The sequence below is a fragment of the Phodopus roborovskii genome, unplaced genomic scaffold, assembly GCF_943737965.1.
Source record: "Phodopus roborovskii unplaced genomic scaffold, PHOROB, whole genome shotgun sequence".
In the NCBI taxonomy this organism is placed as follows: Eukaryota; Metazoa; Chordata; class Mammalia; order Rodentia; family Cricetidae; genus Phodopus; species Phodopus roborovskii.
In genome coordinates this window covers 21,123,219-21,149,442 of record NW_026126460.1, presented here as the reverse complement: position 1 = coordinate 21,149,442, position 26,224 = coordinate 21,123,219, and the positions used below count along the sequence as shown (strand labels likewise).

The 26,224-nt window shown below is 52.8% G+C and overlaps 1 protein-coding gene across 1 annotated transcript in view; it reads right to left on the bottom strand.

Annotated features, from left to right (window-relative positions):
- The window catches only part of Speg (striated muscle enriched protein kinase), a 55,243-nt gene extending 33,996 nt beyond the window's left edge, over positions 1-21,247 (bottom strand). Inside the window, exons 1-6 of the mRNA XM_051190516.1 lie at positions 20,723-21,247; positions 12,107-12,196; positions 11,688-12,024; positions 7,721-9,024; positions 5,779-5,922; positions 5,065-5,247 (exon numbers count right to left, since the gene is read on the bottom strand). Coding sequence (XP_051046473.1) covers positions 5,065-5,247; positions 5,779-5,922; positions 7,721-9,024; positions 11,688-12,024; positions 12,107-12,196; positions 20,723-21,116 — 2,452 coding nt within the window. The 5' untranslated portion in view covers positions 21,117-21,247. The remainder of the gene's footprint in view (positions 1-5,064; positions 5,248-5,778; positions 5,923-7,720; positions 9,025-11,687; positions 12,025-12,106; positions 12,197-20,722) is intronic.
- Positions 21,248-26,224: the final 4,977 nt, after the last annotated feature.

The window sequence follows — 26,224 nt, the reverse complement described above, 5'->3', positions numbered from 1 at the left end:
GCTGGCATTAAAGATGAGCTCTGCTGCCGCCCAGTGACAACCCTTGTCTCTCCTCTCTCCTCCCACCTCATCCCCAAGCCTCATGACCCACATAAGCTCCTGATCTGTCTAGCAGGACCTCCAGGTATGGCTGCAAGGGCCAAGATGTAGAAAGACACAGGCGGGTAGTCAGGGGACAAGAGTCAAGATGACTCTTGGCTCTGGGAATGCGGGAAGAAGTGGTATTTAAACTAGAGTTTGCTTTAGAGAAATTAAAAAGCAAAGCAAAACTAAACTAAAAACTACATGAGGTAGAAAGTGCAGGCTCAGAGGCCTGCCAACTGTCTGGGAACAGAAGTGGGAGGCCAAATAAGCAAGGGAGGGCTGGAGAGATGGCTCAGTGGCTAAGAGCACTGACCTCTCTTTCAGTTCCCAGCACCCACATGGCAGCTCACAACTGTCTGTAATGCCAGTTCCCGAGGACCTGGAAACCCATGGCAAAACCAATACACATAAAATAAAAATAAATAAATAATAAGAACGGGGCCACTGGGCAGGGTGTGGTGGCGCATTACTTTAATCCCAGAGCTTGGGAGGCAGAGGCAGGCAGATCTCTGTGCGTTCAAGGCCAGCCTGGTCCACAAAGTGAATTCCAGGACAGCCAGGGCGGTTACACAGAGACCAGTGGAATAATTAATTCTTTCAGTTGTATTTTTCTTTGGCTCGGAAAAGGAGCCCAAACTGGTGAATAAAGTAAGAGATAAAAATGAAAAAAGACAAACTGAAAAAGAAGGGAAGGGAGGGGAACAACAGTGTGAGAGCAGGGATCCCTTGCTACCCCCCACCCCGAGGGACCACCCTACAGTCTCGAAGTCGGAGGCCTATTAAAGGACTGGCCTTTGCTGTGAGGGCCAAAAGGAGCCCATACAGCTTGTGGGGAAGGAAGTACTGGCTGGTACTAACCAGCACTCCCGTGTGGCCAGGCCTTCGCCTTTGCCCTCCATATGTGCTGCTATGGGAGGCTCTGCAGAGGTACTTTTTGAAGTGGCTGCCACAGTGATCACCAGTGAAGAAGTGAGGGAAATGAGGGCTGGGCTTGGAGGTGGGACGTGTCTCGGTGTGTTGGCATGACCGTTTCCCCAGAATTCCCTGGGGCGAGAAGAAACACTACTGGGAGTGTTTCAGGTGAAACTCCACATGGTTAGCCTGACCCAGCCAGGCGAGGGTTGGATCTCACATACGATTATGCTGGATGGCTCTGGGTCAGCTAAGCTGTTTGCGTCCACACTAAATTAGGTCTCCGTTCTTGTGACAGCTGGTAGGTGACAGATAAACTCCATTATAAGTAACGGCCTTGGGGAACCAATCCACAGATATCCCTGATACTGACGGGCAGGAACAGGGAGGGAGGGCTGAGTCTGGCTGAGTAGACTATGGTACTCGGCTTTCTCAAATGTTGTTCAGATCCCAGTGAAATGGATAACAGGGACTGTGTGGCAATAGAGCTCATCTATCAGTGGCCACTGTCTTTGTTAGGGAGGAAGCTGAAACTATGCACATGGTCGCCTAGGACCCAGACCAGGAAAAGAGGGTAGAGGTGTGTGCACAATTTTCTTCCTTTCCTTTTGTATTCATGATGCCCAATTAATTCTCTCTCTCTCTCTCTCTCTCTCTCTCTTTCTCTCTCTCTCTCTCTCTCTCTCGAAATAAGGTTAGCTAAGGCAATGTGAAGAGGTCAAAGTCTTCAAGGTCCTGGCTGGAAAATGCTAGACCTTGGGTTCAAATACATAAGAAGTGCAGACAGTGGATAGAGTACTCATCCCTCCTGGCCAGCACTAGAGGATGAGGGCCTCCTGTCAGAGTTCACGGTAGAAAGGACAAAGTGCATCAGGAAACAGGACAAAGGATAGAGATGGAGTCCAGAGAGAAGGCAGAGACGCCCCCCTCCCCAAATCTGGCTGCTCACAGAGGCTGGGCAATGTCCTCCCCACAAGCTCAGGGTACACCTTAGCTCCAATCTCTTCAGAGTGGCAGGAAAGGGGACTGTATAGTGCAGTGGTTAGAGATATTCAGCCCCCAGCTGCCATGGCTTAGCATCCTAACTGAGGTGGGGGGAAGTAGTGGCTGAGACCATTAACATGCATAACAAGTAAGATAACATACAAAAACTGAAGTTCCTAATTGCACTAGCCACATTCCAAGTGCCCGATGCCATGTGCAATTGGTGCACTGCATTGCACAGTGCGGACACAGAATGCTTCCCTTGTCTTGCAAGGTCTGGTAGTCAGCACTGCCCTGGAGCACTTTGCTAACACTTCCCTAGTCTCAGTTACCTCAGTGTGTTTGTGACTTGGACACAACAACCGAACCTACTCCACAGAGCTTGGTTAAATGTGACCATATATCAACAGTGGGCCCAGTACATAGGAAGCACTGGGTAATACCAACAGTGGCTGTTTTCACCCGACACATACTGATTTGTTACTTGGATAAGCACTTTCCATCACTGTATCACTTATTGTTAATAACATTTCCAGGCAGATTCCCAGACTGCTGGCCTGGTTCAAGTTCTGTGTAATCATATTCAGATTTCTTTCTTTTTTCATCTGTAAGATCAGAGTAACACATACATCTCCATCTACACACACACACACATGCATACATACAGCTAGAGGAAAGAGACATGAAAAGATTTGTAAAAAGCACATGACACTCTGCAAACAGAAGCAACTGTTCAGAGACAGGGCACCCGGCATCAGTGGGTCCTCCAACAGAGGCTTGTATGACAGGTGTGACAGCTATGCGATGCCTCACTTCAGTTAGGCACACACCTCACACTCCAGAGAACCCCCACAGTCTACAGCCAACTTGAGAGGGTGAGAGGGTCGCGGGGCTCAGACAAGACAACCTTCACAGTAGCCCCTGTTCCCCAGGCCAACGGCTAATTCTCAAGTTGCCTGGGTCCTGGTTACTGTGCTTCCCAAACAAGAATTGACCTCTGTGGGTTTTAAAAGCAGGCCCTGATGGAATGGGTACTGGTTTCCATGGCACTGAGTCTAAGGGTGGTCTCTTTCCACAAGACAGTGGCACTTCCCTCCACATACTCCCTATCACACCCTCCCAGCCCCATCCTTCAGTACCTACAGACGCCTGGCCTGAGACCCCTATTGCCAAACATCTTTGCCACCACTGGTTCTGCCTGCTCCAGCTACTCTTTGGGCCCCCTGGCCTCCATCCAACCACTTTAGTCCAAACAGTGCCTTGTAGGGTAAGAAAGTCAGCTTGGTCCATAACCAGGGCTGAATCTGGACCTGCATGCCAGCCTCTTGGGCCCTGGAGCCAGTATAACTTATGGGGGGGGGGATGCTGCAATGTTTGGTGTACCCTAATGACATAAGTTTTCTGGGTCCCCAGGACGAAGCAGGCACAGACATGCCATGACACGCTGAGGATCCAGGGGCTGGAGAACAGGGAGGATGTAGAACACGGTGGCTTTGGAAGAGCACGAGTCGAGTCCCCAAGACACAGACAGCATGAAGGAAAGGGCAAGGAAGGACGAGGCACTTTCCAGATCCTCGTGGAAAGCTGAGCTCATGTGCACAACATCGCCCTCAAACGCTAACAACTAACATTTGTCTACAGCTTTACAGTTCATAAAGCTCATTCGCACATTCGCTTCCGTCCGTGAGGACGGTATAATTATCTCTGGTTTACAAATGAGGGAACTGAAGCTCAGGAGATTCAACGTGGCAAACCCAGAACTCCCAGTCAAGTGCTGACAGCTGCCGTGCCCCAAGCTGCTTTCCCGGCCTTAAAAGGCTCCCGGATGGCCACCAGCCAGTACTGGGGCACCTCACACCCCACCCCTTGCCAGCTCTCAGTCCAAGCCAGGTATTGACTGGGGTTCTGGAGGTAGGCCTGGGGCCCCTAGAAGAGCTAGGAGCTGAGTCAGAAGCCAGATCCCAGATGCGATGGAAGGGTGGCAGCATGAAGTGGAGGGTGGGCATGATTCAGCATCATAGGAGATTGAGGAGAGAGGAGGAAGCCTCAAACAGCTCCAGGGAGGATGTGGAGTGAGGGACCACGAGACTGACATGCCACCAAAGGAACTAAGGGCCCAAATGCCAATTCCAGAGCACTAGGAACTCCTGAGTCGGGAATGCGTGGAGAGCTGAAGCTCTAGAATAGTGAGTGCATACATGGCTCCTGTGCTTGTCTCTACAACACTGAATAGAAGAAAGGCACAAGACATGGTGTGCTGACTCCCAGCTACTCCAGGACCCTGAAGTCTCAATGCAAGCATCCCAGAACACTGGTCTCTGAGCTCTGACCTTCCAGCTAGTTTGGATACCTATTGGTAACATCCACCTCTGTGGGGTTCACCAGTACCTTCTCCTGATATAACACCTTCCCCATTCCCTCCTTACCACCCAAGGTCAGCACACTATCAGACCCAACCACCTAAATGTGTAGAACTTCCATGCACATAGCTACTGGTCTGGTCCTGCCTGAACCAGAAAGATACTAGACTGAAACCTAAAGGAAGTAGCCTGACACCAAGTGAGGGCCTTCATAAAAATAGACAAGGCAGCCTCAGGATGGCCATCTTTCAATGGTACTCTCAGATGTGGCCTCTGTAGGGCCTGGGATCCAACAGGAACGGACACAGCTTGTGGTCCCTTCTTTCTTACTTTCTGTTTTCTTCTTGTCCTGGAAAGAAATGGCCCCAGAAGCTCTTGGTGCCTCTTAAATCCTTTGAACTAGGACATTCTTTTTCTCAGAGTGAAAGACATTTGGTTTTTCCCATTAAGAGAATCACCCTGAAAAGATAGCATTTAAAGAATGTTCATGGATGAATTTCACCAACTTTGCGGATTTTCCTGGATTAGAGTGTCCTTGTCTTGAGACTGGGACCACTTAACTTGCTTCCTCTAGAGCATCAAATCCAGCATAAGGAAGGCTTGTGCACACTGGGAAGCCAAGTGCTTAGGCACAAGTGGGGAGACACTGAACCCACATTCTCATGTTCACCGGGAAGCATCCACGGTCCACCCCAACCCGGACCCAATCTGGAAGGCTCCCTACCAGGTCTCACAGCCAGTGAGGAAGCACAGCTAGCCTGGCCCAGTTCGTTGGTGGCAGTGGCTGTGTAGCTCCCAGCATCAGCAGCCCGGGCCTCCCTGAGAAGCAATGTATGCCGCTCGCCTTCGGCCCGGATGAGAAGACGACCCTCACTGTGCAATGTTGACCCATCCTTTTTCCAGGACACTGTGGGGAAAGAGGAACAACCAGCTCATCATGCCACAAAAGGTTTGCTGGGGAATTGCATCCCTACCCACCACCCCATATGGTTTCCAATGCGCGCGCGCGCACACACACACACACACACACACACACACACACACACACACACACATAGTTTAAAATGAGATAGGATTCCTTGTAGCCCAGGCTCACTATGTAGCTGGGATTAAAGATGCTCCACCACATTAGGAAATGCTGTAGGTCAAACTTAGAATCTAGTGTGTGCTAGGCAAGCACTCTACCAACTAGGGTACCTTTAGTTCTCCTCCCTCTGGGAAACTCTGAGGAATCTCTACAGGCCCAGGCTGCCTTACCTGTGATCTGGGGAGGTAGGGGACAATCTTCCAGAATACACCAGAGTCAGGGCAGTCCCATGGACTGACAACTTTCCTCTTCCCCACCCTGCCACAAAAGGATTCCAGGAAACCTATCCTGTCCCCATACCACATGCTTGGCACCACAACCTGCAGGCCTCCAGCGCCCCTGGTAGCTCACCTTGGGGTGGTGGGTTGGCGGTGATGATACACTTAAGCAACACATCAGCTCCTGGTGCCACCACCATGCTCTGCAGGGGTATCTCAAACACTGGTGCCTCCAGGGGCTCTTCTCCAGCAGATACATAGGAGTCATCTGAGGACTCTGTCAGACATAGGAGTAAGTACAGGGTAAGGGGACATGAGCCTTGTGGGGGCATTGGGGGACATTTGTGGGGAGAGGGGATGTTGGCAGTACAGAATCCTAGAAAACCAAAACCCTCCACGAGGAGTTTCTGGAAGCCAAGCAAAGGCCTCACTCTTGAATATTCTGAGACAAAGGAAGGGGGAAGTCAGAGCCAAGGTTCTCAGTTGGTACAGAGAGTACTCCACTCACAACGGGTGCTGGCCTCTGGAGGGCAGTGGGATGATGGGCAGTGGGTGTCTTCACATGGATTGGCCATTATGTCTGTCCTAGCAGATCTTACGAAAGCACTCTGAGGACCACAGTCTAAGCACCAGTGGACAGAGAACGAGCCACCTAAGACCTAAGTAGGTTCACAGGGAAATACAGGGAGGTGTGTGTGTGTGAGAGAGAGGGATAGTCAAATGTATAAGGCCACCATATTCCAAAGAGGCAGTGGCAGAGGGCTCAGAGGGTCTATGAAGATCAGCTTTGGTCATGTCCCTTCAGCAAACAGTAACACTATACTTAACTGCCCACTGAGCATCGAGTACCAGGAATACAACAGGAAATAAGATATGGAGCCTGCTTACAGGATACTATACACAGAGAGAGATAAAAAGTCCCTCTGTTGTGGTTCTTTCTAGCTATCATCTAAATGTATGCTGGAGGTTGAACTCAGGGCCTCTTGCACACTGGGCAAACGCTTTCCCACTGAGCCATACCGCCAACCCCTCCCCTGATGCTTCTACTTCTAACACTTTGTCAGCTAGACAAAGGACAATGTAGGCGGCTGAAAGGGCAGTGAGGATCGCAGGTTGCCTTTCTTTTTAACTGTTATCACCTTCAGCAAATGAGACCATCTCTCGGAGCCTCCGCTATGTCATGGGGAAGATGAGAGTATGCCATCCAGTGCTTTGTGCAGCTGACATGGAGGCTGACATGAAGTAACATATCTATGGGCCTACTTGACACAGCATCTGGGACACTGTGCTGGGGACACAATCACGGCGCTAAGTAGGATGAATGAGAGCCTACACAAAGTCTAAATATTTTGAGGGGCTGATCTGGAAATGAAAAATAATTTTGATAGAGAAAATTACAAGGTGGTAAGTGCAATAAATACTACAGGTACTGGCAGGCCCTGGGTCACTCTGGGGGGGGGACGCATCAGGGAGTTGGGGAAAGCAAAGGGTGTTGCCCTCTGCTTCTCCAGGTACACGCCCTGAGTTGCTCTTAGACACTTTCAGGGCTAGGGACAGTAGCATTCTGTTGGTGGTGTTGCTCATCATCTATAGGAATCCGTGAGGCAGATGCAAGTTGAGACGAAGGAGGCCAGAAGGTATGTCTCAGACCTCTGTGGCCACAAAGGATAAGGTGTTGGAAAGGGCGTGGGGAGGTGGCAGTGCAGACCAAAGGGTTAGTTTTTGCTTTTTTCCCAGTAATTTTAGACTATCTCTTCTCACAAAGGGATGGGGGCCATGAGAACTCCTTAGGTACCAGCCAGCGCCTCCTCCAGCTGCTGGTCCTCCGCCCCTCTGCCTAGCAGTTCGCTGGACCTTAAATGATATATAGCAGATACCTGGGCTTCACTCACATCTCTGCTCCACTGAGCACACTAACATTCCCCCTCACCAATAGCAGGTTCTAACACGGGACCTTGACTCCAACCCCCATGTCAATGCTAGAAGCAGAAAACAAAAACTGTTTCCACCAAACAGTCTTGCTGTTCCCGTAGCCCGCTCACCCTGGCTGTTCTCAGCCCTCTCTGTGCTCTTACCGAGCTCTGGGGATGTAGGCCTAGCACGGCGACCTTTGCCTTGGCTGCGGGTCCCTCTGCGGTCCCAGGCGCCCCAGGGACCATCCTCCTCGGGTCCTCTGCGAAGCCTCTTCTCAGCCTCTGGCCCCGCTCTGTTCTTCTCCAAGGTTTGGGGCAGAGCTGAGCCCTCCACGCCCGGAGTGGCCCAAGGCAGAAAGCGCACTGCTTGTGCAGGGGGTTCCCGCTTCCGACCAGAAGGGGTTTTTGTCCTGCTTTCCGGGGGATCAGCAGTGGCGGGCGGCACAGGGCTCCTGCACTCCTGGATGGCTCTGCTCCTGGTTAGCGGGAACTGGTCCCGACGCTTAATCTCCTGCTGAGGGCCTTCCCCCAGTTCAGTCCTGCCCACCGGTCCTCGGCTCCTGGGCCTCCCAGGCTCGTCCCCAGATTTGCCCACACCGCTGGGAGGAGGCGGCTGGGTGGCGGCCGGGCTCACCGCCCGTGAAGTCTTGGGCGTGGAGGGCCTGGAGAAGAGTGGGGGTTCACCGGGCTCTCGAGGAGATGGGGCGCGCTGCAGCGTGGCACGCAGGGACTCATGCGAACGCACCAGTTCCTCCCGCGACGTAGATCTGCGGATGCGGCCCAGCTCCTGGGCGAAGCGAAGCTCGAGGTCCGAGGCAGCGTTGCGCTGTCGCGTGCGCTCGTCCAGCGAGGCCGCCTTCTGCTGGAACAGGCGACGCCTCTCTGCCACGCTGCCCCGAGGTGACCGCAGCTCCTCCTGCGAGGTCCCTGGTGTGCCCCACGCACCGCCGCCCTCCGACTTGGGCTGCTCCAGCGAGCGGGCCTTGCGCAGGGGCACCCAGGGCCGCAGGGGCGCTGGTGGCGAGTCGCTGCGCTCCAGGCTGCGTCGCCGTTCCTCGAAGAACTGCAGCTTATCCAGGATGCGGGAGCCCGCGCGCACCAGCCGGGGCGAGCGGCCCAGCGCTGACAGGCGACCCGAGGCCTCGCTCAGTGGCGTCTGGGGCCGGGAGTCCACAGTGCCCGCCAGCGATGGCCCTGACGACTTAGGCTTTTTCCCTCGCTTCTCTTCGGTGATGGTGTCCTCAGACAGCGAGAGCTCCTGAGTACGCCGATGGGGCGAAGTGGGAGTAGCCGGGGGCTGGGCACTAGGTCCTGGCAGAGCCCTCTTACCCACCCGAGGAGATGGTGGGGGAAGCAGAGCGGACTTGGAGGGAGGTGGAAGGGCAGGGCGTGGACGAAGGGCATCACTGGCTGGCTGAGGCTGAAGGTCAGGCTCCTCTCTGCGAAATCCACTCTGAGGAATGCTGCTGTAGAACCAAGGCCGAGAGGGGTGGAGGACTCAGGGGGCCTTTCCTCCTAGATCCCTAGCTTGTAAGAGGGATTGGGCAGTGGGGCATGCTAGGCAGGCTTGGGGTGACACAGGCCAGATTTTCCTGTCCCACCCCCACCCCCACGAGGGCACAGCCAGAGCAGGTGCTGGGGAGAGGCCAGCAGCTCATGCACCAGAAGACTGGGCTAAAAGCTGGGTCCAGATACAGACTCAGCCTCAGCGGCCAGCACCCTCCCCCCAGCCCTGGAAGCTGGGACACAGCGAGAACGGAGCATGAGGGAGAGAAAAAGAAAGATGAGGACTCTAAGATGAGATGGTGAGGGAAAACACGAAGGGGTAGATAGGGAGGGGCTCCTCTCAGGAATGTGCCTCCTACTCATCCCTGCCCCAAGCTGGTCCCCACAGCAGCCCTGCCCAGTCTGGACAGGATACTTGTCCTTCACAGTGGCCCCTAGAAAAGCAACTGCCGCCTCACTAGGCATATTCTTTAGAGAGCAATGTCCTATCCCTGTGGCACACCTTTTGATCAATATACCCCTAGTGGAGGCCTCTCTACCCCCATGGGGGAAAAAAATCTGAGTTCTTGGAAACCTTTCTGAAAAGGACAGGAATTCTCCTTCAGGGGCGCACTCATACTTAGTCCCTGCTCAGAAATAACTACCAAATGGAACTGCACAAAGTGTGTGTGTGTGTGTGTGTGTGTGTGTGTGTGTGTGTGTGTGTGTGTTGGGGGGGTGGGGAGTGAGGAGTGAAGAAGTCCAGCAACCCAGTACCTCCTCATCAAACAGAGTTTTGATACCCAGGAGCTAGATCCCAGTTTCCCCATCTGTGTAGGGAAAGGGCACATGACACATGAAGACTGGCAAGAAAAGGCATCTGAGAGCTCTGATCATCCCTGACGTATTAGAGCCAAAAACTCATGAGCAAGCTCACCGAATAGTGTGTACCAGGCATGAAGAAAGGCGTCACCTTCACTGAGTTATTCAAAGCCTTACAAAAGTCCCTCAACAAAGGGACTGATATTGTCCCTATTTACAGACAGATAACTGAGATTGATTCAAGGAGGGCCTGTGGCCTCCCAAGGTGACAGCTAGGAAGTGGTGTTAGGGATGAAACACAGCCTGACCCCTAAGCCTATTCTGCCTTCCAACTGCCTGGGTTTCTGGGGACACGAAAGGAGAAGAAATGGTACAGTACCATCCAGGAGCTCAAGTTCTATGCACGCTTCAATGTAAGGATATTTTAGACTACCTGAGTCACCACCCACACTGTAGACCGCCCCTGCCTGGCAGAGGGGGAGGGGCTAAAGGAGGAAAGCCTCTGATGCCAGCCACAAGGCAGTCTACTGTGAGGGAGGGGCAGCAGAGTCCTTAAGGAATGGTCTCAGGGAACTAGGTGAGGCCTGGAGAGAAATTGGGGACAGCAGAGCAGACCTCTTGCTGGCAGCTCACAGCTCCAGGCCACACTCTGTTCCATAGATATCACTAAGGAAATGGGTTCCTCTGAAGTTGCCATAGCAACTCCAGGCTCAGGCTGGAGCCTGGGAAAGAAAGGCAGGGAAGGAGTGCCTGATACCGCCAATAAGATAAGCCAAAGGAGCTCCCTAGGCCCTTGCCATGGACCAAGCTAGGCCTCTCCCCTGCCCATCACTAGCCACTCTAACCACACTCTTAAAAACACACTAGAGCCCCTTGTTATCGTCCATGTCTACCCAACACCCACACCCATCACAGATCAAGCCCCTTTTAGGTTCCCCAAATACACACCATTCTATTGTCAGCCACTCCCCTCTTCTGCTACAGCACCCCCTCCTGTTTCTGCCATCCCCTAAATCTCCAAAAATGGCCTCACTACCTCACCCCAGCACCTCCACGTGTCATCACCCCCATCAGGCCAGTCATGGACCCGTCCTCAGGTGTTGTCCATGAGATCACCCCACGGCCCCTGCCACTGTTACTCCAACCCTCCACCTCCACCCCAGCTCTATATGCCCACCCCCTCCTCATCTCTGAGCCCCGCTGATGCCTCCCCACAACCCACAACCTCCCGGTGTCCTCCACAGGCCGCCTGGCCCAGCTGCCCCTGACCACCTCTCTCTCTTCTCTCTCCTGGGTGCTGTCTTGCTCCCTTGCTGTCTCCTGCTCTCCCGGGAGCTGCCGTGCAGAAAGGTTCTGTTCCTCCCAGAAAAAGGCCCACATGGGAACAGGAATGTGCAGAGAGATGAAAAGGCAGCAGCTGCTGAGGCAGCAGGCGCGGAGGGGGCCCCTGAGGGGGGGGGATCCTGGGACAACTGGAGCCCTACATGGGCGAGGCGCGAGAGGGGCCCTGACGAGCTGAAACGCTTAGGGGAGAAGAGGAAGGGACCGAGGGGGTCCACGAGGGGTCCACGAGACCATGAAGATGGCACGGTGAGCCTGCACAGGTGGGAGCAGGAGGCCCGTGGGTGGTGATGGCAAAGGAGGAAGTGGCATGGAAAGAGAGAGTAGCCAGTGCTAGGAGTGGGAGCAGTGGGGAATGGAGTGCACAGAGACGGATGAGGCAGAGGAGACTGGATGGGGGCTAACGGGGCAGTGATGGGGCAGCACAAGGGGCAGCATAGTGAGATGAGACAGTGTGGGCCCAGGTGAGGCCATTACTTACACGTGGATCGAGAGCGCCCGTCCTCTGTACAGACTGAACGCGCTGCCATACAGGTCACTGGCCACCGAAAGGCTATCCTCTGACCCCCAGCTTGCGCCCACCAGATTAGCTCTCGATGCCCGCACCAGCGGCTCCACCCCCAGGTGCCGTGGCCCGGCCCCGGTTGTCTGTGCTTGCCTTGGGCTGCCTGGGAGGGGGCGGGTGCCACCCCCGCTGCCCGCTTCCTGCTCCAGGACCGTCTGCCCGCTGCCCCACCAGCTCACTTGCTCCTCTGAGGTGCCTGTCACGGAGGTCGGGGGTGTGTCCAGAGAGGTGCCCACAAGGGTGTCAGAGCCCCCTAAAGAAAGGAGCACCGTGAGACAGAGGCACCCTTTGTGGGAAGCCAGTCTGCTTGCTCTTGAAGCACCCAGAAAGCTCACCCGTGGGGGTGCTGAAGGCCCTGTCATCCCGAAGCTCCAGGCGCTGGGTCCCTTGCACATCGCTGATGTCATCCTCAGCAGTCTCCGAGTCTGGAGAAGAAGGGGTCTGTGTGGGCAAGGACCTCCTCCCTATGCCTCCAACTCTTCCCTAGTCGCCTCCTGCCTCCCCCACAGCAAGTTCCATCTTAATCACAGGGAGAGCTTCCAGGACCCAGTCTACTCTCTTTTGCTCCTGCCTCCCCCCCTGTCCAGCCTGGGATGCTTGAGGTAGTCCCTCCCATGATGACGGCTTGGTTCCAACTCTGAACCACTCATCCTTGAACGATAACCCTTACCTCCATGGACCCTGTCAAATAAGCCACCCCCACCCACTTAATGGCTTACCAGGGCCTCTTCCACCCTCTCCATGTTCATAACACCTTAAGGTCTCGAATAGCAGCATCCCACATAACAAGGCCCTAAGTTCCAGGGTTCAAAAGTTTAGGTTCTGGTACCCCAGGAACAAAGAGGAGTCACCTCCGAGTTGTACTGTCATGGCACGCAACCAACAGCAGGACCCAAACCAGCCGGAAGGCATCAGGGTGTAACTGAGGCAGGATGCAAAGCCCAGACTGGGTAGGGGAAGGGAATGAGGGGCTAGGGCAGGAGCCAGCTTCCTACCGTAACTTTGCTTTCTGCAGGAGCGGAAAACTTCGCTTCCATAGGAGCAGCAGGAGAGAGATGTGGACAGACAGTTATCAGAGTGTTTGTGGGATGGGGCATGGAAGGCAGGCAGAACATAGGGAGCATAGGGGTCCCTGGTGCCCAAGGATACCAGAGATGTTCTGTTGGATGTGGAGGGGAGGGAGACGCCCAGAATGTACCAACACTGGGGAGCCATATGCTTAAGTTGTTATCTCAAATGTGTAGTGATTCTGGTACCCTCAGCACTTACTGGTACTCTCACCATACACACACACACACACACACACACACACACACACACACACACACGCCCAGTCACAGACTCAGATCTATCTCCTTAGAGCTAGGCATCAGGCCCATCTTCTATTACAGGTTTCGCACTGAACGTTGGCCCTTCCTTACAAATGTACTGCCGTCTGTCTGCACTGTGCTGTGGCAGCTACCTTCCTCAACAACTTCTCTACTACTGAATGGTTCTCAAAAAATGCTGTGGTTAGGTTAGGATCCCTGGGCATTTTTCAACATCCCAGAGCCTTTCATGTTCTGTGCCTCAGTTTCCCTTCTAGTACCATAACAAACAGGGGCCATGTAGTCATTGCCAGAACATGGCAATGTAGTGCTTCTCACTTGGTCCCACAGATGGACAACAGAGAGAGGAGGCCCATGGTGGGTATGCTAGGGAGCCCCTTCCCGAACACTATGGCCTTTCTCAGCTGCAGAGAATAGCGGTCTTTCTCGGGGATGGATATATGGGGAGGGGGTTCCACATCTCATAGGCTGTCTTCAGGGCTGTGGTGCCTCATGAAGGGGCATGGAACAAGAGAAATGGGCATGGGCTACAGCAACCCGAAGTCCACGCACCATGGGTAAGTCGACCAAAGGCCCGGCGGGAATGGCCGGTTTTCTGAAAGAGAAAAGCCAGAACGAGTTGTTGAGGAGGCTTGTTCCTGAGTCCATATACCTCATTTCAATCTGCTATTATCAAAGAGGAACTCAAACTAGGGGCCAGGGCACAGGGACCAGAGTCATTAGGTTGCCCTAGTCATAATGGCTCAGCTCTCCTTCCTCTAGGCTATCCAGCCGGGCTTTGGGGAGGAGCCAGGGAAGAAAAGCTAGGAAACAGCAGGGCGGTAAAGCAAACCCTAGTACTTCCTAAGGGCTAGAGGCTCAGAGCCTGGGGTCAGAGCAGCTCGCCCAGAGACAGAAGGAAGGAGATATGGAAATCAGCATGACTGTGGGAAGATGGAGTGGAGGCGCTGGAATGAATAGAGATGGAGGGCGGAGGACACAGATTGCTGTTGCGGGAATGGGCAGATACCTGAAATAGGTGTCAAGCAGGCAGGGTAGGGGCTGGCAGAGGATAAGGTCCCTTAAAGGCCAGCACCTCGCTAATGCAGGAAGGAGGCCCCAGTACGTAGAGGACAGGGAAATTTACTGAGCTCAGCGTGCATCCATGCGCTTTGCTTTCAGATCTCCGGAATACCGAAAGGCTGCGGAGTAGGGGGCCCAGGAAAAGCCGGGCGGGGACTGAGGCCAGGGCTGGATGTGGGTGAGATAGCAAAGAAGCCAGTGGGCGCTGCATGCCGAGACTGTTGTGGCCTGGGCCTCCAGGGGTCAAGGGGCTTGGGGATGATGGGGGCTTCTGCCCTTCAGCACGGGGAGGGGCCTGAGCTCTCCAGTCGCTGGCCACTGAGCCCCCCCACCATGTGCCCGGCCCGTCGCCCTCCGCCGGGCTGGGGTGGGGCCAGCGCCACTCCAGCGCCCCCTCCCCTGGGCCCAGCCGCGGTGACCCGCCCTCCCTCGGGGCGCCCAGCCCTTCCTGCCCCCTCCCGGCGCCGCCCGCCCCCGGAGCCCTCACCTGGAAACGCTTCTTCACCCACAGCTTCTTCATGGCGGGGGAGGGGGCCGGGCCGGCGGCCGGGCGAGGAGGGGACAGGCGGGGGCGGGGCGGAGTCGGAGGCGGGGCCGGGGGCGAGCTGGGGAGCGGGCCGGAGCCGGCGCGGGTGGCGGAAGGAGCCGCCGGGCCTTGGAAGCCGGGGTGGGGGTAAGACTAGGGCGGCTGCGCCCAGAGCCCGCCCCTCCTCCGCCAGCCTGAGCCCTACCTGGCGACCCTTCCCTTTGCAGCCTTTCTACCCACCCTGGGGCAATACTCGTCTGCTTTCCAGATCTCCCACGGAACAACTCCCGACGCTGGCAGCCAGCACCCCCATCCCACATCTGCCTTTTGGACCCTGGGCACATGGGGAAACTGAGGCACAGAAAGGCATGCAGTAGCCTCTAGGTCAGGTCACTTTCGTTGGTAGCGAGAGAAGGCCTCCTGGCCGCATCCCCTTTCCTCCAGCAGTCTGGCTATGGAAGGTCAGCAGCATCTTCGCTAGTGTACTCCGCAAACATGCGCACACAGGCATACTGTCAGACAGCACCCAACTCACCTCCGAGCACAGCGCCGGGTGGGGGCGCCTAGGTCATGCTCAGCACAAAGATCCTTGGGTTGGGGCTGCGTGCTGACTTGGACTCGGGTTTCTCAGGACAGTAAAAAAAAAAAGGGATTTCCTCTCCTGGGCTCGGATTTCTGGATGCTTCCCTCCCATCCATCCACCATCCACACCATATCACACACACACACACACACATACACATACACACACACAAAACTTCGCGGGCTGTGGTGCTCCTAAGTACCCTCAATAATCAAAGTCAACTCATATTCCCACAAATGAGCTACTCACAAGAGTTTTGGTGTGTTCCCCCACTGCCCTCCCCACCTTATTCAGCACCAGGCGCACACACACTGCGTCTAAACAAAGTTCTACCTTCCCTTCTTAATAATAATGTAGCTAGGTTTCATTAGCGTTTGCCAAGTGCCTGACACTTCACAAATGACAGTTCATTCAAAACAACCCCAGGAGTCTGAAATGCTCAGGAGTATTCCTATCCGCTGACAAGTGGCCGAGGCTAAGAGAACTGGTATCACTACAGGTCTCCTCATCCCAGAATGCATGGGTGTGGTGCCAGTACCAGCTATGACTACAGTACTAGTTATTAACATTTACTGCCTGCTTGGTCTGCAGTAGGCACGGTGCTGAGGACTTTGTGTGAGTAACTCATTTAGTCCCTGTAAGGAAGAAGACGGAGGCACAAAGCAATTTCTTGTCCCAGGTTGCATGGCTAATAAATTGAGGGAGCCTGAGTTCCCTGACTACGTTATTGACCATTATACCATAAAGAACCACATGCTGGTTTGTCTGTGTGTCTCTTGACCTTATTGCTTTAAAACGTTGGCACTGAAATGAATACAGAGACAGACCCAATGAGTTTGGTTTGGGTTAGGGTGAGACAACACACATTCAACTGCTGATAATAGCACCTCCCTCTTTTTTTTTTTTTTTTTTTTTCTTTTTTTGTTTTTGTTTTTTTGTTTCTACCTGACTCCTGTAGTTGTTTACATTTGAGATACACCATTATGATGATGATGATGATGATCTTGCTTTGTTTTGTTTTGAGGCAAGGTCTCACTTTATAGCCCTGGCAGGCCTAGAGCTCACTATGTAGACCAGGCTGGCCTCAAACTCACCCTCTCATGTGCTGGGATTAAAGGCATGTACCATCATATATGGGGGGCTTAAGATCCTGCCTGCTATCTTCTGGCTACATACAGGTGTCCTTGTTTCTCAGACCAGTGGCTAATGGTACACATGGAAACACATGTGTAGAAATGTGCATTGAGAAGGCACACTTGTCTAACCATACTAGTTCCAATCAGAGGACCCTGAACACCCCCTAAACACACGATCTCACAGATAGAGGAGCTGAGTGGACAGAGGGGGTAACATGAACCCCTGTTCCCCAGGAGAATCCGAGGGGCTGGCACATTCCATAGCAAAAATAACCAATGGGCAGAAGGCGTGAGTGATGGGACAGCTGGGCTTGAAGAGTGACTGGCAGGATTTTGTGTTCCTGCCTTGAGTCTGCAGCAACCTGAAGGAATGGCCTGGGAAGTATCACCAGAAGCAAGAGCCCCACCACCACCACCGTTTTTTCCTTCATGGCAGAGCATCTCTGCTACTCTGCTACTTTCTCATTTCAGCCCCGCCAGCATTCCCCTTAGCAGCAAAAACTAAAAGATCCTGCCTGCCCCTCCTCTAACCCTGCTCTGTTGCTCTCCTACTGAACAGGGGATGGTGCTTCATTTTGTCTGTCTTTCCTTGCTTTTGTCCATAGCTTTTGGTTCTACACACACACACACACACACACACACACACACACACACACACACACACGCCCTGTTATGTACCCTAAGCACTCAAAATGGTAGAAAACTGGTACATAGGAGACACCCTATAAACACAGAAATGGGTTACAGGTGAGCAATAGGTAAGGCACGGTGGTGAATCTTCTAGAACAGCCCCCTTCATCCAACCTTTCCTTCCTCTCTGTCCTGCCCGCCCCAGCTCATTCTCAAGAAACTGTGGGAGAAGTGACTATCCACCCTTCTGCCCAGATCTTCAACGAGGACTTGCTCTGATCAGCAAAGTGAGGGACACTTCTCTGGTCTTCTTTCCCCTCCCAGAGTTCCTCTATGATTCTGCTTTGGCCCCTCCTCCTCTCTCTGATTGGCATTTGCTGTGCTATGTACACGTGGATGGTGATACTCTTCCCATTTCCAATTCCACAGTAGTTTCTCATGGCTTTTTATACAAGCTGTCCAAGTCTAGATGGGGAAGACGGTAACTATAGAACAGTACTTCCTGGGGGGGGGGTTCTGCTGTATTCCTCTCCTTTCCTGGCCTAACTGTCCCTCTTTCTATCTAAACTCTAACCTTTCTCTTCCATGCCTTCAAGTACCCTGATGGTTCTTTGCCATCTGTTAACCACTGGCCTTTCTGATTAACACCAATCTCTATAAAGCTTCAACTAACACCTACCAGCTCCCCCTGCTTGCCCCTTCTCTCAGCTGCTCTGTACCGCCTTGCCCTCCTAAGCCACATGCCCCATGATCTGAGGGGGCTTGTTCTGCCTGCATGACTTGTTCTGGTCACTTGCTAAAGAGCCATGTAAGGATGGAAGCCAGATGTTTCTAAAGAGAATGCCCACATGTGTTAGCGGTGGGCTGCAGGAGTGGGCTATTGACAGGTGGACCTGGTGAAAAGCTCTTCACTTAGTCCTCACCTTCTTTCTGTGAATGGGCAATGAGGACCAGACTCAGAGACCCAGCTTTCCAGACCTAACCCTGCTACCTCACTCACTGGCCATTCAATCTTAGGTCAGTTGGAATCCCAGCTGTCTTATATAGTAATAAAGTCCAAATAATTATCAGAGAGTTTGGAAGATTAAATAATTGAATGAGATAGCATGCCTTAATACATGTTAAAGATTTTACTAGCATCCTGAATTGCTGCCACTTTCCCTCCTTTATTTCCTATTGCAACACCCTAAACTTTTTGCCTTTACCACCTGAGTTCTTCCATCTTACAAAACTCTCACCCTGTGGCAGATTGTTTTTCAGGGTCTTGCCAAGACCCTTCCATCCTGAACTAACATCCCAGGCTTCTAGAGTGCCAGGAGCCTTCAGATCACCCTGTCTCATCCAGCCAGAAAGCAATCATAGCCAGGAAACTGTTCCTTCCTTCTGTAGCCAGGTTCTTGCTTGGCTTCCTCAAGTTCCTTGAATGTTTGTGCTGTTGATTCCAAATAAGAGCGTTTTCTTTGAAGTCTGAGTGATGCTGAGCTGTTGGCTCAGCTTCCCTGGACCAGGCACTGTCACTGAGCAGGGATCTGAGGGATAGGCAGTAGAAGAGCAGAAGCCAGACTCATCTAGTTAACCCTCCAACGTCACCAGAGCCACTCCACCCCCCCCCCCGAACTGTTTTGTCACCTTGTATCTGTACATCTGGGCTGTGTTGTCAAAGGTGACATGCTTCAGCTCAGTCCCCTCTTCCCATCTAATGTGAACTTCAGAGGCCTTAAATCCAGATCCACAGCACTCAAGGCCTTTCTTCACTCCAACCCTTGCTGTTCACCAAGACGGCCAGGAGACTGTACCCCTATGTCTAGGTATGTCCAGTCCAGGCTTATCTCTGCCTACTACACCACCCTGGTTCAAAAGCAGCAAGGAAACATCCCTGGGGGTTGGAGGTAGCCTGCATCTTCACAGGTGACAGGCCAGGCCAGGCCAACTGATTAGTAGTTAATTCTAAGACACCGAACAAGCTCTCTCTCTTTCTCCCTCCTTCCTGCCCTCAGAATGTCTTGAGTAGTAGAAGGGCCCCAAGATCACCAGGATCGAACAGGATGTGCAGTCCTGACACACCATGAGCAGCCCTTACCTCGGGTAGACCCCCCCCCCTCTTGGGCCCACACTGCCCTTAATTGTACAAGGAAGCATTTGGAGCAGCAGTTCTCTGTGGACCTGTCCAACGTCTAACAAGCATTGTGACCCCCACTCTCTGCCTCTCTTTCCTTTTCCTGGTCTCATCTCTCTCTCCTCCCAGTTGTATTCTTACTAATTTACCTACCTTAATCTTTGAGTTGAGTCTGTTTTCAGCTTCTTTTACTCCAGACAACAGGTAAATAAAAACTGCAAGAATCTACTCCTTCAGCTCAGAATTCTTCCAGAACATGCTCCAGCCCCTAGCCTCAGGTTAAGGAAGTCTATATTGGCAGCTTCTAGGCCAATTGGAAGCCACCCTTGGCCATCTACAGGCCAGGCCTGGCCGCTGTGACCACTAGAAGACTCTAGGAAATGGGCAGTGTGAAGCTAGGGAGAGAAACCGAGACAGAGAGAGCAGCTTGCTACCATCGTCTGACTGTACTTCCGACTTTGAGCCTTCTTTTTCCCTACCCTGGGGTCTTTCCTCTCTGAACGTCCTCCCCACGTCCCAAAGATTGACCCTCATATCCTACCATCAAGTGGAATGAGATGTCTCTCAGCAAATGGCCAAAGCAGTGATACTTGCCCTCTGCCCCGGTCTTGCATCGCTCCCAAATGAAACCTACTCCTCAGAATTCCATTTTTCAAAGTTTGGTATGCCCAACACGTTTTGGGCTTAGAGAATGAGAAAAGGAAACCCTCAAACTGACGCAAGGACTATCAACCTGGCCCGAAACCCCACCAGCCAGCTACACCAGGACTATACTACAAGACTGAGTGAGGCTCCTGCCCATCTCCTGCCTCAGTGTACCCTCACAATAGCCAGCCCAGAGCATGTCCTCTGGACATTCACCTGGGAACCTTAGTAGTCATATGTTCCACAGGCTTTCAATACCATCTCCATCCACCCTCATCTTACATATTTGTATTAACACCACCAGAGTCCGGAGCCTCCCACAACTCACAAATGCCTGAGGCTCACACACAGACACACAACACACACGGGTTCTCAAGCAGCCACTTCTCATGTCTATCCTCAGTTCCAGCTGCTGAAACCCTGGACCCTGTTCATACACATCTGATCCCTTCCACCTTGCCTGGCCCTGACCACACCATCCTTATCCCAAGTGTTGATCTTCAAGAGGGAAGGTCTGGCCATCCTCCTCCCGTGCGCCCCGAGAGGGAAATTTGCCCCTTCAGAAGCACACACACGTCTGAGGGGCTGGTCTCAAGTCTGTCTTTGGAGCAGAAGAGAGCAATTCCCCCCGCCCCCAGACGGTTTCTCTCTTAGATTAGAAGAGCTTTGATACTATCATCCAAGAGGTCTTTGTGGGTCTCAGGCTAGGCCCATTAACTGGTGACCCTTGACCTCTGACCTCCATGTAGGAAGCCTCTCTACCTGGACAGACTTTCCCTGTTGACCTGCCCTTCAGTGGGTACAGCTGAGAAAACTGGACACCTGGGAAGGTGGTGAGGGACTGCAACCTGCATCGCATGGCCTGGTTCGCTGTCTCTACCCCTGTGTCCCCAGCCCCACCAGGCAGGCCCCACCTCTGCATTACCTCTGACCTCCAGCACTGTGAGCGCAGCCTCGCAGGAGGCCTGGCCCCGCTCATTCTGGGCGCTGCAGCTGTACACGCCGGCGTCCTGTGCCCCGCAGCTCCGCAGCCACAGGCAGCTGGGCTCTGGGGCCGGTGTGGGCAGGAGCTGCCCATCCCGGAACCAGCTGAGGCTAGGCTGAGGTGTCCCACTCACTACCACCCGCAGCCGCACATCACTGCCCGCACACACCGCCGCGTTCTTCAGGGGCCGCAGGAAGACCGGCGCCCCGACCCCTGCCCCGGTGGGGAGGACCCCTCTGCCGGCCCCCACCTTGGCTCTCTTCGGGGGCACCCCGGGGCTGGGAGGTGCCCTCGTGCCGGCGTCCTCGCCTCGCGTGCCCCGGCCTTTCTGCATGGCCTTTGTGAGCTGGGCTAGAGGGATGGGGGGGTGGGACGCTAGAACTGGCTGGCCAGGGGGACGCCCCGGGGGGTATGGTGCCTTAGGAGATGGGTCCTGTGGGGCCGGCGGTCGGCCTTCCTGCTGCCCGCCCGCCTTCAGCCTGTGCTACCCAGAAGGTCACCAGGGCCGCCCGCGGTTGCGCCTCGGGGACTATTTTTAGGCCCCCCGGCTCGGGTTGCGAATGAGCAGTGAAGGGAGGGGGCAGCAGAGGAGGGGACTTGGACTCCATGAGGCTCCTTCTCTCTCTCTTCCCAGTGTCCCCAATGCCAGAGCTGGCCTAAAAGAATCTCTTCCCCCTCGCCCCCCCCTGCCCCCAGCCTGCTGTAGCTGGGGAGTCGAGTTACCCCTGGGCTCAGGCCCACTTCCTTTCTTCAGCCCAGCTCCCCAGCCTCACTAGGCTGCTGGAGAGGAAGAAGGAAGGTCCAGAGGAGATGTCTGAGAGGTGCATGGAGAGACAGGCCCCAGTGGAGGTGAACAGAGGGACCAGTGGGCTCTCCCAGCATCTCCATGACAGCTGGTAAGCACAAGACCCATACCCTGGAGTTCCAGTGGAGGTTTGGCCTCTAGCTGGTCCTGCACCCACTACTACCAACACCCCACCTTTACCAGCCAGGTCATGACCAGACCTCTCACATCTGCCCTCACCTGTAGACGCATTAGTTGGCTAGGATTATAACCAGCAGCAAACAGCAGCCAGGCCAGTGGAGACAGAGGGCCACCACCAGGAGAACACGGGGGAAGAGGGGTTTGGAGGGCTTGAAATGTGGGACTCCATTCCGAAGGCAGGAAGTGCTATGCCTGATTACAGCTGTAGCAGATGATCCTTTTGTCCATACTTGTGGGGGTTACACACACACACACACACACACACACACACACACACACACACACACCTTTAGAAATCCAGACCTGACCAAGAGATCTAAAGACATGGACCCTGGGAAAAGCTGAAAGCCAGGATCATTTGGAGATGAGGGAAAGCATTCTTGACTTGCTGGGCGGTTAAACGAGCCATCTTCATTCTGGGAAACTGAAAAAGTGTGTGTGTGTGTGTGTGTGTGTGTGTGTGTGTGTGTGTGTGTAGAAGGGGCAGGCATGTGTGCAATGGTGCTTGTGAGCGTGAGCCTGCATTCCCAGACTCGCAGTACAGAAGAAACAATTTAAACACTGAATTATGTCCATAAAGATTAAGAGCCTTGGGGAATGACTTTTCATGTAGTTTGCATACATTAAAGCTGACTCTTTGTGATGTGCCATTTCCTGGGTTTTGACAAATGCATGAAATTGTGTATTTGCTAGCCCAGGAACATACAAAGCAGTCCCATCACCCTAAATATTCACGTGTGCATCCTCTTTGTAGTCAGCCACACCTTGTCTACCAGTCCCTGCCAACCTCCAATGATGAATTGAACTCTACAATGTAAGTTGAATTCTAAAAAGGCCTTTAAAATGTGGGAGAAGGCATAATGCACAAAACACCAAGAACAAAGGAACAGATACTGCTTCGTTTTTGTTTTTAAGCTCATAATCAGCAGAGAAGGATTGCGCAGTCAGAAAGTGCTTATTGTGCAAGCATGAGGGTGGGTGTTCAGGTCCCCAGCAGTCATGTAAATTCCATACCTCTAACCTCAATGTTAAGGATCCTAGGGATTCCTTGGCCAGCCAGCCTACCTGAATTAGGATGTTCCGGATTTGGTGAGAGATCCTATCTTAAAATGTAAGGTGAAGAGCAATAGAGAGGATACTCAAACACCTATTTCTGTCCTCTATACCTGCATGCATGGGTGGTACACACCTGCACGCCATCCCCTCCACACACATGCATAAAACTTACCACCCAAAGCCATTCCACTAACACCATGCCTCACCATACAGGGAATGCAGCAGATGGTCCGTAAGTGTTGGCTGATTGGCTAGTACCTTGGTTAAATTATTGAACCATGTGACCTTGAACAAGTCACTTAATATCTCTAAACCTCAGTTTCCTCATCTCTGCATCTGTAGCCAAACTTGGGGTGTATTTGTTCTTTCAGCAAACGTTTCTTGAGTTCTTCCTATGAGGCTAGCACCATTCCATCGGCCAGGAGCATAGCCATGGAAAAACCAGACAAAGCTGCCAGTCCCTGGGGTTGATTATATTGGAGAAGGCAGACATTTGACAAACAGAGCAACAGAGAAGATGTAAAGACTGAGGGCAGAAATAGTGTGTAGATGACTCAGCAGGGAATGGGATACAAACATGGTGGGGGTGTGATTTAAAATAGGGTGGTCAGAGTGCCTGAACCCCAGCATTTCGGGAAGATGGGAATTCAAGACTAGTCTTGACTATACTGTCTCAAGCCAGTCTTGAAAGGATGAGGAAGGGAAGGATGCTGTGCAGATCATTTCAGCCCATGTGGGATGTACCTGCAGGATTCTAGAAAGAGCCAGAAGGCCAGCAAAGTCGAAGGGAATGAACACAGAGTCAGGACAAAATGACTCACATAGCTTGAAAAAGCCAGATGACCTAGCATCTTGTGGGTCACCGTGCTTTTATTCTCAGCAAAATGGTAAGGCATCTCCAGGTTTTGAGAAGAACTACACGATCTGACCTATGTTGTGATGGTATTAAATTATATTAAATATTAAATTGAATATTAACTATTTAAAAGGCCCTGGCACGGGGCCTGGAACATGGCTTGTATCCTGCCTGCTGTGTCCATTTAGAGGGTATACCTTGACTAATCCCAAGGCTCTATGGGCCTGGGTAGAGAAGGGCCAGGCCCCTGCTGGTCACTGGCGCCCTCTCCTGGACCAGGCTGGCCCAGCTGAGACAACTGGAAAAGGTCAGGCTGCGGTCAGGTCAGTTGCTCAAGACAGCTGGCTGTAAGGTGTTTGTCTGTCCCTCAGTATGGGCCCCACAGTACCCTGGCACCAGGCTGGGTGTGTGTACTGCCAGGTTGTCCTGCCTTCTGATCACAACTATGGTGTCATGGAAAGATATTTGGGCTCACAGGCCCTGTCTTCCTTTGCTGTAGGTGGCTGTGTGACCTTGGCAGATCATGTCACCTCTCTGGGCCAAGGAGCATTTCATCTAAGTTGCTTTTGCTTGTTGCTTGTTTGTTTGTTTTGAGAGGTCAACCTGAAACTTGTTATGTAGAACACTCAGGTCTGAAATTCACGGTGTTCCTCAACCTCCCCAGTGCTCATCATTGTGCCTGGTTCCTCTGAGTGGTCTAGAAGGCATTTTTTTTTTTTTTTGAGATTTTGTTTATTTTTATTTCATTTTTGTTTATGTGTACGAGTGTTTGTGAATGTATGTCTGTGCACCACATGCATATAATACCCACAGAGCCTGGAAGAAGGCATCGGTTCCCCTGAGTCTACAGTTATAGGTGATTGTGAGCTTCCATGTAGGTGCTGGGAATCGAACCTGGGACTTCTTGAAAAGCAGCCAGTGTTCTCAGCTGCTGAGCCATCTCTCCAGCCCCATCCTCCAAGTCTTAATGACATACTATGTGCACGTGGGGTGAGGGGACATCTCGGTAAACATCCATTGAATCGGGGAAGGAATGGGTATCACCAGCTCTTCCCAGTGAATATTTAATATAGAGAAAAGTAAATAAACGTGCCCAGTGGGTATTCATTCAAGAAGTATTTAAATATTTAATGAGTATCTACTGTGTACCAAGTACTCTTTGGGGTGCAAGGGATATAATAGTGAATAAAATAGATAAAAACTGTCCTTGGGCAGCTGACATTTTTAGGTATTGAATCAAAGGTCACTGGTTCATTTGCATATGTGCCCTGGTGAGCTGTGTGGAGACAAAGGAGAGGGAGGGGATGGAGTGACCTCAGAGGGCAGGGCTGGAGTTCAGCCAGAGTGGACAGATGGGATAGGAGAGTGCCCATAGGGATCTAGCTGCCTCTACAGTTCTTCCTGCTGTCTTCCTCAGAGAGAATTGGAGATAGCGCCAGCCTGGCCTTCGGGCTATGGGAAGCCTCTGCTTCTTGTAGAAAGCCCCATAGCATCTCAAGGAACAGGGGGAGAGGTTGCCATGGAAGCAACTGGGCTAAGGTGACTGGACAGCTGATTCTAGGTTCATAACCACGGGAGACACGAACCTTCTGTGGTTTGTTTTGTCCATTTCCTGGGTCACTGTGAGTTCACGAGAGCAAGCAGGCTCAGAAAAGCTCTACTCAGAATGTATCCTTTGGGGGTAGAGGACAGCATTGGCCTCCTGTCTGAGGACAGACAAGTGCAGTCACAGGAGACAGGTGTCTGAAGGAAAGGCTTCCCTTCAGAGGATCCCCTGGAGAGGCCTCCAGAGAACTGTCACCCAGGATGCCATGGGATGAGACTCGACAGGGCATTCCTATATGAAGATGTCAGAGGTCTCACTGAGTCTTGGAGCCCCAGTGCCCACCACACTAAGACACTTGAGCTGTTTTTTGTAGGACCGTGAGGCTCTGTGCCCTTTTGCCCTGTGTAGAAGATGAGTGCACATAATTCACTCAGGTGATGGAGAACAATGAGGCTCTAGAAACTTCTTCCAGGCTGCCATTGCAGCCTTATCCACCAAGGCCAGGGCCTTGGCCCAGACATTCTCCAGAGAAGTCAGCATATGTTCGAATTTCAAAGACAGACAACTCCTTGCTCATGCTTCCTGCTCTAATCTCATGTAAAGACACTGAATGTCATTCTGGTCCATGTTCTATGAGAGGCTGACTCTATTAGAGCACGTGGGAGACTGAGATGACCAGGAGACACACGCGGCTGAGGCGGGGACTTGGGGTGGATTCTCAAAATGGACCTGCTTCAATGAAGGTGAAGGGCCGCCTAGGTCTTTTGCCCTGAAGGTGCAGGGTGCTGCCTGCCATCAGGTCTCCAATCACCACCCGAGAGAGAGAGAGAGAGAGAGAGAGAGAGAGAGAGAGAGAGAGAGAGAGCCTCCTCTTCCTTATAAGCGATCATGTCGGCACACCAAAGCCACTCCCTAAGGCCAGTACCCCAAAACTGTTGGCAGAACGACTTCCCACTACACCTGTATGTATTCATCATCTCTTTGATTTCTGTCGTCTTC